This window comes from Mytilus galloprovincialis, chromosome 6, assembly GCF_965363235.1.
Source record: "Mytilus galloprovincialis chromosome 6, xbMytGall1.hap1.1, whole genome shotgun sequence".
NCBI lineage: Eukaryota > Metazoa > Mollusca > Bivalvia > Mytilida > Mytilidae > Mytilus > Mytilus galloprovincialis.
Genome location: NC_134843.1, coordinates 36,438,190 through 36,454,121, shown reverse-complemented (window position 1 = coordinate 36,454,121; position 15,932 = coordinate 36,438,190). Strand labels below are relative to the sequence as shown.

The window sequence follows — 15,932 nt, the reverse complement described above, 5'->3', positions numbered from 1 at the left end:
GAAAATAATTATGACACATATCATAGCTTGTCTTACCCATGACTCATTTTTTTAAGTATAAAATTTTATCTTGAAATGTAATCTGATATTCTTTAAAATTTTCATGTGTTATAAATTTCAGTCTGTACCTATGTTATTTTTAATATATTTTGAAACAACTGTACAGATAGAATGCTTCATAGTTTCTATCTTTTGTACAGCTCATGTTCAGCAGGGTGACAGTACTGGTAGTTCAATAGTCCAGGGAGATGTAGATTATCCAATCATTGTGACACCATCTCTTGTGTCGTCTGTCTGTCAATTCATCAAAAACATTGTGGTATTAGCTCCACAGGATACTTTTACCTGTCTAAAGAAAGATAATTTTATACAGATATTTACTAAGTAAGTTAAATATATATACATTGTCAGAAACACTTTCGTGACTACATGTATACTTTGCAATTCAATTAGGTAAGAAAAGTAATGCAAGCATAAGAGGAGACTTTTGTGTGTTGATGCACCTGGTCATGTCATGGAGTTAATGTTGTTCTCTTGGTCAATATATTCCAGTTGATCAAAGCATAGAAAATCTAAAAATATGCTCTCATCTCAAATTTTATAATCTGTCTGTAACTCAATCTGACACTTAACCACCTTAATATTCTGTCTATTTTTTTTTTTTTTTTTTGTGTGAAGCACTGCTTTGTTAATGTACCAGTAATGGAAAATTTTGGATTATGGTGGATATAAAAAAAATAGATAAATAAAAAATTTAAATTGTTTTCTCAAAATGGACCACTTTGTTTATTTTATTTGTTTACATCTCAGACAATTAATTGAAAAAGCAAAGATGGGAAATGAATGTATGCAATATTTTAAAAAATGAATTTAAAAAAATAATATTACCATTTCAGCTTAATTAATACAAACCTTTTAGAGGCCTACATGAAGGAGATGGAAGAGAGTTGTTTAGATCAGTATGAGTTAGTATTCTGTGACCTACTTCAAATGTATGCCAGTGTTTTAGACTTACTGAGAGCATGTGTTATCTATGACACACCAATTAGACAAGATATACTCAGTAACAACAATTTTCTACTGGCAACCCTGTCATTGCTGACCATTTCATACTCAGGTTAGAATAGCAGTGTTCTGAATTGTGAACTATTGATTTTTGGAATCTTGGCCTTTATACAGTGCTTTGTTATTTCCTTAATTGCCTTTTTTAAATACAGGTGTTTTTCTTTTAGATGTTTTGTTTACCTTTCAATGTTTACTCAAACTATCCACTCTGAGATATTAGCTCAGAACTTATTCAGAATAAAACAAGTCAGTATCTAGCTTCCACTACTACCTGTTGAATCAGTGCCTTTTCCACATAGTATATTTGATAATTTTATGCATGTATAGGTTAATCTTGCAGTCATATTTTATCTTTATATTCAGGATCTACAGATGTGACGTCCACTTGTCATGAATTGTGGATCTCAGTATTCCAGTTCCTCTCCATGCTATTGCAGGTCCAGGGTGCCTCAGCGCTGGAGGCCATTACACAGGCTGTACCTAATGTGTGGGCTCCACTTTCAGGTAAATTCCTTTGTTTATTTAATGAAAGACTTTGGATGTAATTAAGAGGGTGTCCATGGATAAACCAGGCAGTGGATGGCACATGACATATTTTGTTTTCAAATTTTTTTCATCTATTTCATATCACAAATTCATTCTTTCTCGAAGTTAAATTTAGTTTTTTTATTATCTGCAACAAATAAAGAGAAAAAAAATACATAGAAAGCACTGAAAATTCATTGAAAAGGGGAGATAACTCTTCATTTTGTACAAAATTTTGTTGCATTGTTAGTGAACTTTAAAATCATTTTCTGAGCCATCCACTATTGATTCAAAAATATCTTTGACATATATATCCTTTGCATGACATAAACATTGCATTGGAACCAAAAATTCAGTGGGAAAAAAATTATGTTGTGCCACCCATATCATAGGATTTGCCTGATATTTACTTGGACAGCCTCTTAAGTCAAATTTTGGAGTCAGCTATGAAGAAGATACCAGGGTTCTCTTAAAAAAACTTCATTCAGAACTAAGAGAATTTTTTTGGTTTTATTTACATACATGGGATGGGATTTGTTTATTTTATTTTTGTGTTAGAGTACAATAATAGTTGTGCTAAAAATGTTAATGACCTCAGGACCTGATGATTTTAGTCTACTTCCTGTCTAAGCTATTTAACTTTTGGAGACTTTTTTTTTCCATTACCAAGACTTTCTCATGTAAATTGTATTGACCTCATGGCTAAAATCTATGTTTCTGCAATTTAATCAGTTTTCTGATTCATCACAAGATGTGATATGATTGCCAAATGAAACAACTCTCCACCACAGACAAAATGATGTAGTCGGTTAGCAACTATAGACACATCTAAATGAAGTCTGCCCCAATTAGATGTTTTAAATTATTTAAATTTTTAAGTAAAATTTTATATTTGTATGATTTTTCAGAGAATGTTCAGAAGATATTAGACGAGAGATTGGACTACAGTAGGAATTTGTACATCACATGTTTACAGTTCCTTTCTGTTCTGTTCAGTGAAGAGGGAAAGCTTCAAGGGAGACAACCAGAGCTGTCCAAGTCAACACTAACTATTACTCAATTGTTAAATGAAAAAGTTAATCCAGGTAAACCATGAGCTGTGTATTGATATGATGAAATATCATTAAATTATGCAAAATACATGGCTGAAGTTGATGCTTTTCCAATTCAATTCAATACAAATTTGTAAAATTTTGTTAGATAATAGTATTGTTAATCCATTCTTGGTCCACCAGGTTTATCTTTACCATATTAAGAAAATTGCATTATTCATTTCACTTCTTATTCTAAAGAAATTCAACCAAATTTGAGTGACTCACATCCAATCTTATGATTTTAAATCTGAAATAGCTGTAATGTACTTTGATTTTTCCTATGCAATATCTGCATTGGGTAGAACCATTTATTTGGTATTATACGTTTTATAGTATGTAATAATAATAATTTTCCTTATTTGACTTTCTTTCCACTTTAACATGATATATTACTGTTGATGAAATATTGATTTTATTTCATCTGTTTTTACTACTAAATGTTTATGCATATGTCATCTTTTTTCCAGATTCTGAAGATAAGGACGAGGTTTCTATAACAACAGGGTGTCGTCTTTGTAAAGCATTAACTAAAGTGTTCGACTATTCTATATTGAAATCAAACGATTACAAAAGTCCAGATAGAATACATTCTGCTACAGCTCTCAGGAACCTCCTGGCTATATGTGCCACTGCTAAAAATACAGCTCTTGATAGTATGTTAATATTTAGTTTGTGTTCTATTGCATTATTTATCAGTGGACCAGTGGTCTAACTTGTTCAATTACTCTATAACTAGCCTTTTAAAATGATGTTGTTATTTTGAACTCCATAAGTGACTGAAATCTTCAGGTTCTTGTTCTCTCCATGCACATCTATTTCCTCCAAAACTAAACTGAAAAGCCATTAGTTCTAAAAGTGATGTTAAAACACTAAATATCAATCAATTACTAAAAATTTGTATTCATTACTTTTTTTCAACATGTCAGTTATATTTGTACTTGAATGCATTATAGTCCTTCAATCTTTATAATTACTCAGTTAAATTATTCTTACAGAACAATATTACTGATACTTGAATAATTATAATTTTGATATATTTTCAGTGGGTTTAGTAGAGAACATTATAGAACATATAAAACAGACTTATGCCAAATTAAACCTAGAATCTCTACAAGTTAACAAAGTGAACAAAAAGAAAGAAGAATCACATGTACAGGAACTTATTTTGACCTTTGACCTGCTACGCAACTTTATTTTCCAGAGTTTAGATGCTAAGGTTTGTGTTTTATGTTTTGAAAATGTATGAATAGTTGAATGAGTGACCTTTATCAATACAAATACAGGTTGTATTTATAGTCTACAGATATGTTCCAAAAGGTTAGATAAGTCAGATCATTGTATAAACAACAGCTGATGTTGGGAGTACAATAATAATATTATAATGCTTGACCTTTTCTAAATGAAGGGGAATATACCCTTATAATTCAAATTATATGTACTAAAAATGTGATTTAATAATAACAGCTTACCGGTACATAATCACTGAACTATTATATATATTGTTAAGGGGCCAGCTGAAGGAAGCTTTCAGGTGCGGGAGTTTCTCTCTGCATTGGGGACGTATTGGTGACATTCCGCTGTTGTCGGTTCTATGGTCCGTTTGTTGTCTCTTTGACACATTCCCCATTTCCATTTTCAATTTTATTACCTTTACCAATGAAATATGTCAGATAAAGAAAAGTTTTTAAAACTACATAATTGTTGCTATATAAAGGCAACAGTACACAGGCAAATTTCACTCGCATGAATTTCACATAAATTTAAATTCATGTGAATCTCATGTGAAATTCACATGAATTTCACATCAAAGAGCTTATACGTGAAACTCACATGAAATCAGTTTTTGTGAGTTTCATGTGAATCTCATGTGAAACTCATGTGAATTTCACATGAAAATCATGTAATTTTTTTTCATGTGAAATTCACATGAATTTTTAAAATAGAGTATTTCAAATAATATCTAAATTTTCAAATTTAATTAAAATCAAAAAAATATCATTTCTTTTTGTTGTAAATTTCACGTGAAGTTCATGTGAAAAATTTCACATCAGATTGTGAATCTCGATTCACGTGAAATTCACATGAAAATTTTCACGTGAGTTTCATGTATAAGCTCGATTGAGGTGAATCTCACATGAAATTTTTCATGTGAATTTCATGTGAGATTCATGTGAAATTCATGTGAGCAAATTTTGCCTGTGTAGTAAACCGCTGTTCGAAACTCATAAATCGATAGGGAAAAAAAACAAATCCCGGTTACAAACCAAAACCAAGGGAAATGCATTAAATATAAGAGGAGAACAACGCCACAGCATTAGAATGTAACACACATAGAAACGAACTAAGCATTAGACAAAATCCTATGAGAATAACAAATATAACATCAAAACCAAATACATGAATTGGGATAGAAAAGTACTGTGACACGTCTTATAGCAATGTGAATTCTTACTCAAATATAAGAGGAAACAAACGACACAACAGAAACACAACATTAGAATGAAACACACATATTAGAGTACCTTTCTGGTCGGCTAAAAGTAAATTCTCATTGTCAATACAAAATTGATCAATCACCATGTCAATTTTCAATTTTAGTGAAGGTTAATGGGCTACTACTGTCCTGTAAAACATTATATCAATCTAACATATCTTTATTAAAGAAATGATTTTTTGTTTTTATTTAAAGAGAAATTGTCCAATGACATTTGTTACACAAAAGATGCTGCAACATTTATTTTGCCTAGTTTTATGTATTTAATTCTATAAAATAGAAAGTAATAAAGTAAGTTAGTATATAAATACTTCTTTTTAAGAGGTAAGCACAGAAAGCTAATAAAATGTTTCTGAAATTTAAAAAGAAATATATTTACAAAGTTGTCTCCCCTATTACATTCTTTTTTTTTCATTTAGTAAACAAAACATTGCTTTTTCACTTGCAGATGGCCTGTTTTTACAGTGGACTACACAACATGCTGCACAGATTATGGACCTGGTGCTTATTGGACCCCAATCTTTTGTCATCATCTTTAGCACTCCTGACAACTTTTGTTGCTAAGTGTCCCACTGGTTAGTATTTATTAAAACTTTTCCAATCAGTATTTAGCTAACATGCATGTCAAATACACAGGCAATCAAGGATCTCTCTCATGTTTATCAATAAAAAGCTGATGGGGGTATTATTGATATCACTTATGAGACAACTCTTCACCAAAGGCTTAATAAAGTAGATAGGTCACCCTTCGACCATCAACAATGAGCAAAACCCATAGTTTATTGCTACCCTTAATGTAACAGGCACTGGAAAAGATTGGCAGAAGGATATCAATTTTTAAAAACCAAAACTTACTGATATGATATGGGTCTCAACCTGAGTTATTTAAAAAAAAAAAAGAATATTAAAAAAATATATGAGTTTGAAAAAGTGTACTTTTATTGTTAGATTTGTCGTCTTTATCAAATGTCATAGTTTGAAATTCCTGAGAAGTTTTGTGTTTCATAAGGTGAACAAATAAAATGTATTTGAATGTAATTATATGCTAACAGCAATTTGCATATTCTTAGTTTATGCCACTTCCAAAAACCTTTTTATTCTATCTACCAAAAGAGGACACTCATGTGTGTAAAAAACTATATATGGCTCAAATGTTCAATGAGACAACAATGCAACAACATAAGAAATAATAACACCATGAAAGACAGCAATCAACATACAGTCATCAACAGCACATAGGTATTAATTCCTCATAAAAAGCTTTTGATCACTGAGGCCCTCGGTCATAAAACTGAACACAGTACTCACTGTACAAAGTTTGTATTGAAACACCAAATCCAGTATTTTGATTGGTTGATTTATGAGTCTGAGTATGATAGTCATGCTTGAAAATTTTTATGACCGTTAGACCAAGAATCTCTTGTATGTAAGGGTAAAAGTTTTCATCAATTATCTGCCACCAACTTAAATTCCAGGTTCCACTATTTCCGAAAATTACTTTATGGGTACTTGTACAAAAGGGGATACAGTCATAAAACTTCATATATTACCCAAATTTAGTATAATAGTTGGATGCATTTTAAGTATGAGTATGATATTCTTACTTTAGATTTCTGTGACCTCATGGCCAGGTGATATGACAGCTGTTACCCATGTAAAGCTACACAGTATATATTCTGACCCTTTAATTTTAGTCATGTAGTACAATACAATGTAGATTGTTTTTGAACATAATATTTTGTATGACACATGGTAGAACAATACATGAAAGTTAACTAGAACACACCATGTCAAAAAATATACTTGCAAGGTCACCTAAAATAATTTGACATCAATAAATTATAATATTTTTACTCAGAAGTAGCTTTATTTATATTTTTTTAACTAACATATTACATGCAATGAGCACAGTTTATGTATGTATAGAAAAAATGCCCAAAACATGTAGGGAATACTGAGTGCAGAAAGAGAGAAATCTACAAAAATAAAAAATAATGATTATGATGAATGATCTATTACTAACAGAATTCTATTATTGTCCAGATCTGAAACACTCCTTGTGTAGAAATTGAACAACCATTGTATTTCAAACACAGAAAATTTTCTGGAGAAAGGGATCAGCCCAAAAAATCCCATAAAGTCCTGGCTCGTTTGTAGACTTCTGCAAAACCAGGAAATCAAATATACATCAAAAAATACATTTTTTCCTAAATCTACCAAAATTGATACTCATGAATATTTATTAAGTCTTGGTTTTCTTTTTTTCAGCCACAAGTTCATTGGCCTATTCTAGTCCTTCTGTAACAACAGTTGCTACAGCTCCAAAGACACAAGTGCTTAGTACCAACTCTTTGGTCCATTGTCTGATCAAAGTTATATCTAAAGACAACATAAAGGAATCACAACTGAAAATGGTCTTCTCCTTACTGGCCACACTGACTTTGTCATCAGAGTGTAGGAACATCATGTTCAAGGTAGGTCTCTTAAGCTTAAAGCTCTTAGTGAGGTATATTTCTAAAGGAATAAATCATAGCAAACATGACTTTGTTGCTGATCAGATTTTTGCCTGTAAGTAGTTACAAATGAAACAAACATTTGACTGGTTATTTTTTTTTTTTAGCGAAGAAAGGAAATAAATATTCAACATGACGACTACAGTGTATTAAAATGAGCACAGCATGAAAATATATTTGTAAATATGTTTATTATTATTTCATTTGAATTATCGAAGCTGCTACATTTCTATTTTTTTTTTCTTTTCTTTTCTTTTTTTTTGTAACTTAAGTTGTGTGTTGATGTACTCTACCTGTCCTTTTATGATATTAAATATAGAATATAATATCATATTTTGTCTTTTTCTTCTTTTAGAGTAATTTCTTAAGTGAATTTGCTGAATTGAACCCCAGGAAGACCAAGAAAACTAAACGACAACAGTTTCTAGAAGTCTGTTGGTTAGAACTACTTCTTAATTTATCTTTTTCTGTGGAAGGACAACAAATGATTTTGAAAATAAAAGGTAATATCATACAGTAAAATATACACAGTAAGCAGCTCATTATTCTCCCTTAACCTTCTGTGGTTTACTGCACAAAGAGGACATCCAGCCTTATGGAAAGGAAGATTGCTTTTGAGTTTGTTGAATTACAAATTTAATATAAGAGACAGGAGAACATAGTTATCTTGTAGTGCATTTCTTTTCAGACAATAAGTTCAAATTTGAAAAAATTGCACCTGCTCTATCTCAAAAAGATTTTTACAATGTAGTGAAATACCTTTGGGAAAAATCTTATCAAAATTATAAAAAAAGTTCTATCAGCTCTTACCAAAGGTATGGATAATTCCATGTTAAGGGTTTCCATAATTCAGTTTAACAGTTTCAGACATACTGGTACTCATTTTGACCAATTTCAACTGGACCAAATCACTACATTACCCAAATTTTCTTAACATGTAATTTCATCCACCTACTTAATATTTGATGCATAAGATATGAATAAAAACTTTTAAAAGTGTCTTTTAAGAATTTTGGAAATATCGGCTTACCATTTATGGAGAAATTTCCCTTGAAACTCATATGTGTTTTAAAAATATATTATCTACAGTAAAACCGGATGGTATTTTATCAGATGATTCACTTGAAGGTAATACTCATTTACTATGTGATCTTGTCATGTTAGATACTGCATATTTTGAATATCATTTTATCATTGAATGGTTAGTTGACAGCAAGAAAAGGAAACTAGTAGCATAAAATTTCAAGAATAAAACTAGTTGTAGAAAAGTAGATGTATGCAAAAAATGTTAAATATTCTTTAAGTAAATATATAGAGATTACAGTTATACAATATATATTCACAAGAAATATTATTTTTATCGTAATATCAAGTATATTTCATTTACACCACTTTCCTAATAGCGTAGGGGTCATTAAGTTTTATATCCTTTTCTCAAGTTTTCTGTATGTCTGCCTAAATTTGGTTTCTGTTCTCTGACTTTAGTTTGCTTCAACCAAATGTTATGAATCCTATACACACTACTTATTACCACAAAACACTGTTCAAGTTTGAATTTCGGTAGTGTCACTTTCATCATTCCAGAGTTATTCCCCATTACAAATGAAAATATTGCTGAATTTTTCTTTCTGTTCCCTAACTTAAAATTTCCTCAACCTAATATCAAGATACTTACACTACACAATTTTTACCACAAAACTCAGATCAACTACAAATTTGTCTAGCGTCACTTTTGTGTTCTTGAGTTATATCCCTTTATATCAGTATGTCCAAATAGAGGAATCATCTTGTGTCCCATGAACACATTTCCCTTTTTTTTAATTACTTTGTTTTTTAGTTATTTAAATTGCTTACTTTTTATCTCTTTATATTTCTTAGTCTGACATATGGAATACACTTTATTTATAGTATAACGAATTATGGTGAGACATAAACTGAGTTCATTATACTCTATCATAGACTTTATATACATAAACTATACTTTTCAGATTAATAGCATGTCTTCCAATATTATGTTTTTTAAGAGTTGTTTTACTTCCTTCCAGAAGGATTGAAAATGAGCATTTTAGAAAGAAATGATCATAATCCCCTTATTTTTTACAGTGCATTGTATATTGATGAGACTTATTGATAACATTGTTGGGTCATCTAATTACGGAAACGAAGATGTGTCAAATTACGAATACTGAATTGCTACAATGTATTTTGAAGAAAATATATGGTCCTACATTACAAATTCCTTGGAATAATATGCTAACACTATATTTGATTATATTTCATGTCAAAATTCCAGATTTTTATTGGATAATACAAGGGAAATAATTAGGGCCCCGCCAAAGGCGGGTCCCCTATAGTGATCAGTCTGTCCGTCCGTCCATCCGTCCGTCCGTCCATAACACTTTGTGTCCGCTCCATATCTAGAGAACCATTATGATTTCATACTTTATACTTTACATGTTTATTAACCACCACCAGAGGGCGTGTCATGATGTATGTACAACTTCCTAGGTCAAAGGTCAAGGTCAAAAAACTTTGGTTTCAGTTGACAACCCTGTGTCCTGTGGTGAAGATCGTGTCCGCTCTATATCTTGAGAACCGTTATGATTTCAAAGTTTATACTTGACATGTATATGAACCAACACCAGAGGGTGTGTCATAATTTATGAACGACTGCCTAGGGCAAACTTTGGTTTCAGTTGACCCAATGTCCTATGGTAAAGATTGTGTCCGCTCTATATCTTGAGAACCGTTATCATTTCAAAGTTTATACTTGACATGTATATAAACCAACACCAAAGGGTGTGTCATAATTTATGTGCAACTTCCTAGGTCAAAGGTCAAGGTCAAAAACTTTGGTTTCAGTTGACAACCCCATGTCCTATGGTAAAGATTGTGTCCGCTCTATATATTGAGAACCGTTATCATTTCAAAGTTTATACTTGACATGTTTATAAACCAACACCAAAGGGTGTGTCATAATTTATTTACAACTTCCTAGGTCAAAGGTCAAGGTCAAAAACTTTGATTTCAGTTGACAAACCCATGTCCTATGGTAAAGATACAATTTTTTAATGCACATTATTCACAGTGGGGCCCACAGAGATGGCTCCCATCTCAATGATATCTAGTTTACTCTAACCTATAGCAAACACAGAAACTTAATCAGTTATGTGCTTTATTAAATACTGATGGTTGTTATGCACAAGATGTTAAGTTTGTTATTTGAAATTTAATAGACAGGACTAACAGAACATTGAGTATAAAAGATTAGATAACACTTAGCTGAGATAGTGATAGAGCAGATTGGTACCCTTCCCATAGACATTGTCAACCATGGCTTCATCTCGGCTGACAATGTTTTCTGGGTAACATTATCAACCTTGGCTTCATCTCAGCAATGTTTACTAGGGATAAAAATCTGCTATATCACCCTTTCAGCTATGGTTGTTAAAATAATGTCCCAGTCAATTCAAAACAATGATTGGAAATTTTCTTACAAATAATAACAATAATGTAAAAATATTTAACTAATTCCAAAAAAAATAATTACACAAAAACAGAAACTAAAGTTTTTTTGAAATAGAAAAAGTTAATTTTAATATCCTTTTTATATTTTTAGAATCAGTAGATTTATTACTAGACTTCATGGAATGTAGTCAGGGGAAACCAGCAGAGGTAGCAACACTGATCATCAGAAACTTATGTTGTCATTCCAGTAATAAACCTAAACTATTAGCTAATGGTAAGTGAAAGACTTATATCACATTTAAATAAACATTGATTGATTGATTTATTGATTGATGGGTATTTGACAATTGATGCTCTCATTCAAATAATATATCCAGACTATTAATCAATGGTGAGTCCACCTTGTTGCTTTGTCATTCCTGTTATACACTAAAAATGTGCTACTTCATATAATTCATAGTTAGATACCACCCGACAATATTTTTAAACAAAATCTATTTACTGTAAATTGAGAAATTATTGCATGTATTTGTCATTGCAATTTTGTTATTTTAAACTAAAATACTATTTACATTTTTGCAATATTGAGAAAATTCATGAGTAATTCATTTTAAAAATTTCAAAATTTGAGTTTAAATTATTGAGATTATAACCCTGTCATTTTTTTCACAATAATAAAAACTATGCAATAATTTCTGAATTTACAGTATCTTAAAAACTTAAAACATGGAGAGAAAAAATCCTACTGTATATATATTAAGATTATTTACAACTAGACAAATCAATAATATTGTTAAGGAAAGTAAGATTTGTAATGGTAATAATGTTCTCACTGTTAAAACTAAGTGAATCCTTGTTTAAACATTTGTTCAAGCTATTATGTTTTTTTTATTGATAGTGATATTTTTAAATGGTAATTCTTGTTTTACTGCTTGAATGAGGTTCTCCAATGTTAATCCTTATTTCACTGTTTGAACTATTAAAATTTTATTTTTTTGATGTCATGTATGTTGAAACATTTGTTATGCTAAAACAAAAGATATGTTTTTAAAAGAATCGTTGTTACATGTTGTACAAAATTTAGAAAAAAAAATGTGTAACAGCAGTTACAAGACAAATTAGAAATAAGCATTTAGATGTAATTTTTGTCAGACATGTCAGATCTTTTGTCAATTTTAAAGAAATGATTTAGAAATTTAACTTTTAAAAGCTTGTTATGAAATCGGGTTTAAGTTTAAAACAAAAGTTTGACCTATGCTAAAATACAAATACAAATATAAAATTGCCATAAAAATGGGATCTCCGTAACTTCTGTCAAATCCTGAACCCTTTTTACCATTTTCTTGCTATAAAATACCTTAACATGCTCCCAAAAAAATCACAAAATTTGTTTTTCATGTATTGTACTGTTATAGGCCGCTTGATTTCTTGTTTGAATTGTTTCACATTTTTCTAGTCGGTCATTTATTGCTCACTTATATATTACAGTATGTTTTTTTTTCTAATTTTTGAAGTACAGTGACCTACAAATGTATAATTTATAATGTCCACATCTCTTTGAATTCTTGTGAATAGTTGTCTCATTTGCAATCATACCACATCTCCTTAATTTTATATCATTGTTTTTATAATTGTATAGATTTTATTCTTTCAGATAAATTATTACCAGAAATAATGAAGTGTGTGGATGGTGGTATAGATCCCTTACAGAGAGTTGCCATTTCAGCTCTGTGGGCACTAGTGTACAATAACCAAAAGGTTGGTTTGTATATTAGTTTTGACTACACAACTATAGTTGGAAGATTACCTAATTTTACTATGCAAAACATCACAGTTTTTAAAATCAATATTTTCTTTATTGAAATTTATGGAATTAAACTTTTGTTTAGGTGTTAAAAAATAAGTCCTTGGAAAACCTACAAAATCAAAAGAATATACAGCAGTTTTAACTAAACAGACAGCAACATTATTTGAACAACATGAACACCACAAAAAAATGAGGGTGAACTCTGATGCTCTGGAAGGGTAAGAAGTTCCTGCTCAATTAGTGGTACCCATGTTGTTACTCCTAATAGTGAACTAGTGTCAGGATCACTGTTTAATGCTATTATCTATTAACACTTTATTCTTTATTCACTTTTACAGTGGCAGATCCAAGGGGGGGGGAGGGGTTGGTACTCCCTTTTTTCGACTATCAATGCATTTGAATGGGGACATATATTTGGAAACCTCTTTTAAAAATTGCTTGATTAGCTCCTCCTTTTCTGTGTAGAATGATAAGATTATCTCACCATTTTCTCACCAAATATGTAGTTTTATAACAACAGTACACTTTCAAAAAAGTTTTAGTGAATAATGTTATATTGCTCTTTTCCAGGCCAAAGTTATGATGAAGAATGCTAATGTGCTACCTAAACTTCAGGAGAAGATGAATAATATGTATAACAAACAGGCATTACCAGAAAAATGTTTAACAGATTTACAATGTGTCATAGAAGCTGTGTCAGAATAACATTTGGACAACTTTCTAAAATTCTATTTATTTAAAAACAAACAATTACAACCTGAACTATAAATGTGCTAACTTAATTTTGTTGCAAGTGCATGGTCAATTTTATCTATGTTATTTTTGAAAATATCCGTTGCTGAAACTAAAAAAAATATCAAACTGGCTGTGTAATTAAGAAAATATATCTTAGATGTTTGATTAATAGCTGTAGCTGGAATTTAGATTCAAGAAAATTTGTCAAACACATTTATTGTTTTAGTTGTTGAATAATTATTTATTATTTTGTCAAATATTGAAAGATAAGTTTCTTGATAGGGTTTCCTGTGCATAGATTTTAAAGTCAGCTATTTATTCTATTACCTATAAATTGTAGAAGATAGTGCTTGCTACTGATATGATTATTTATAAGTGATAAATGTCAAATCTGATTTTTTGATAAATGGAAAAGTACAATCAAATAACTTTTTTAAACCAGGCTTTCTGAATTTCTGGCGACATTTTATTGTTGAAAATAATTAGATTTTCTTTTCATACAATAGGTTTAATGTTGTATTATCCAGTATATAAAATGAATTTCTAACTATTTCTGTTTCACTTATTATATAATGTTTGCTTTTACAAGGTAAATATACCGTCCAATTACTTATTTATACATTTTTGTAATGATAAAGAATAATTTTATATTTATTTGTATATTATATATGTAAAGACACGATATTTATTATAAATATATGGTTTCAGTAACAATAAAATAAAATAAAATACTCATTGAACTTATTTTTAGTTCCAAATTAGCCCATTATGATTCCCATCAACTAAGAAGACATCCACAAATGATTTCAACCTTTAATAGTGAGGAGATATTCCCAGAAAAAATTGTTTTATAAAGTACATTTGTACTAGTTGCATAAAGAGCATACACAAGAAGACTGATAGAATAAGCAGTTCATTTATAAAGAAAAAATCTTTTTTTTTAAAAGACTTATGACGCTATAAGGGGGTGTTTTTTCTCTAGGATAATATAACAATGGAATGTTTATTAAAAAGGTACACCTTTACTTAAAATATTATGTATTCATTTATCCCAACTCTAGGAAGGGGAAGGGCTCTTTTGAATCCACCATGTCTACCTTTCCATTCATTCTTTTACCCGAAAATATGTGTTTAATTATAGCCAATTGTGTAAAGATGTAAATATCACTGAAAATACACCTATGTCGTGTAATTGCAGTAATTCAGAATACACCTATGGACCAATTTCCCATGTTATAACAGGAGACCTTAACATCGTTCGCGACCGAGAGTTAAAATCATTCCTCAGTAAAGGACCTAAATATCGTCCCCCGTCAACTGTTAACTGGAATGAGTGTCGTAATATCATCAACGACTCACTCCGCGCCTACTGTTTGAAATGGGTAAAACGGGAAAAAGCTGACAAAAAATCTTTGGACTCTTTTTTTAATTCAGTAATGAAGATAGTTGATATTCGAATACAACATTTTAAAGAACATTTTACCCTCAACAAAAACTATAAAAACCCTATTTCGCGTATCAAAAATAAACTAACAGAACTAGCCAAGGAATTTGTTTTTGTCCCGGCTGATAAAGCTGCTAATAATATCATTATTGTTTGACGTAAATTTTATATAGAGGTTCTGCAAAAGGAAATCACGAATTCACCAACATTCCAACTGACTTCATTTTCAGAAAACGACATCTGTAACAAACATAAACTTTTAACTACTTCTTTACAAGCAGAACCAAACACAATGAAAGTCCCAACTATGTACTGGCTTCCGAAGCTGCACAAAAAACCTTACAAATATAGATTTATTTCATCTTCCAGCCATTGTTCAACTACTAAATTGTCTGTTTTACTTACTAGTACACTTGGTACAATAAAAAACCTGATAATAAATTGTTCAAATAAGGCCTTTGAAAATAGTGGAATTAATTACTTTTGGAGTGTCAAAAACTCGTTGGAAGTACTTGATAAATTGCATGCATATATTGGTGATTTTGAATCTGTTCAAAGTTTTGATTTTTCTACCCTATATACCACTTTGCCTCATATTCTTATTAAGAAAAAATTCACATCCCTAATTAACTGGGCATTTAAAAAGTCGGAATGCGAGTACATATGTTCAAACTCTTTTAGATCATTTTTTAGTAGCAATAAACAAAAGAACTATGTCAATTGGACATGCTTTGATACTATTTATGCACTTGAATTTTTACTTGATAACATTTTTGTTCGCTTTGGA

At 30.4% G+C, this 15,932-nt stretch overlaps 1 protein-coding gene across 1 annotated transcript in view; it reads left to right on the top strand.

Moving 5' to 3' along the window:
- Positions 1-14,436, top strand: part of LOC143079490 (rotatin-like) — a 94,183-nt gene extending 79,747 nt beyond the window's left edge. Inside the window, exons 36-47 of the mRNA XM_076254848.1 lie at positions 201-384; positions 897-1,117; positions 1,429-1,569; positions 2,499-2,675; positions 3,152-3,337; positions 3,728-3,900; positions 5,627-5,753; positions 7,447-7,652; positions 8,047-8,194; positions 11,311-11,433; positions 12,814-12,917; positions 13,537-14,436. Coding sequence (XP_076110963.1) covers positions 201-384; positions 897-1,117; positions 1,429-1,569; positions 2,499-2,675; positions 3,152-3,337; positions 3,728-3,900; positions 5,627-5,753; positions 7,447-7,652; positions 8,047-8,194; positions 11,311-11,433; positions 12,814-12,917; positions 13,537-13,671 — 1,925 coding nt within the window. The 3' untranslated portion in view covers positions 13,672-14,436. The remainder of the gene's footprint in view (positions 1-200; positions 385-896; positions 1,118-1,428; positions 1,570-2,498; positions 2,676-3,151; positions 3,338-3,727; positions 3,901-5,626; positions 5,754-7,446; positions 7,653-8,046; positions 8,195-11,310; positions 11,434-12,813; positions 12,918-13,536) is intronic.
- The last annotated feature ends 1,496 nt before the right edge of the window (positions 14,437-15,932 follow it).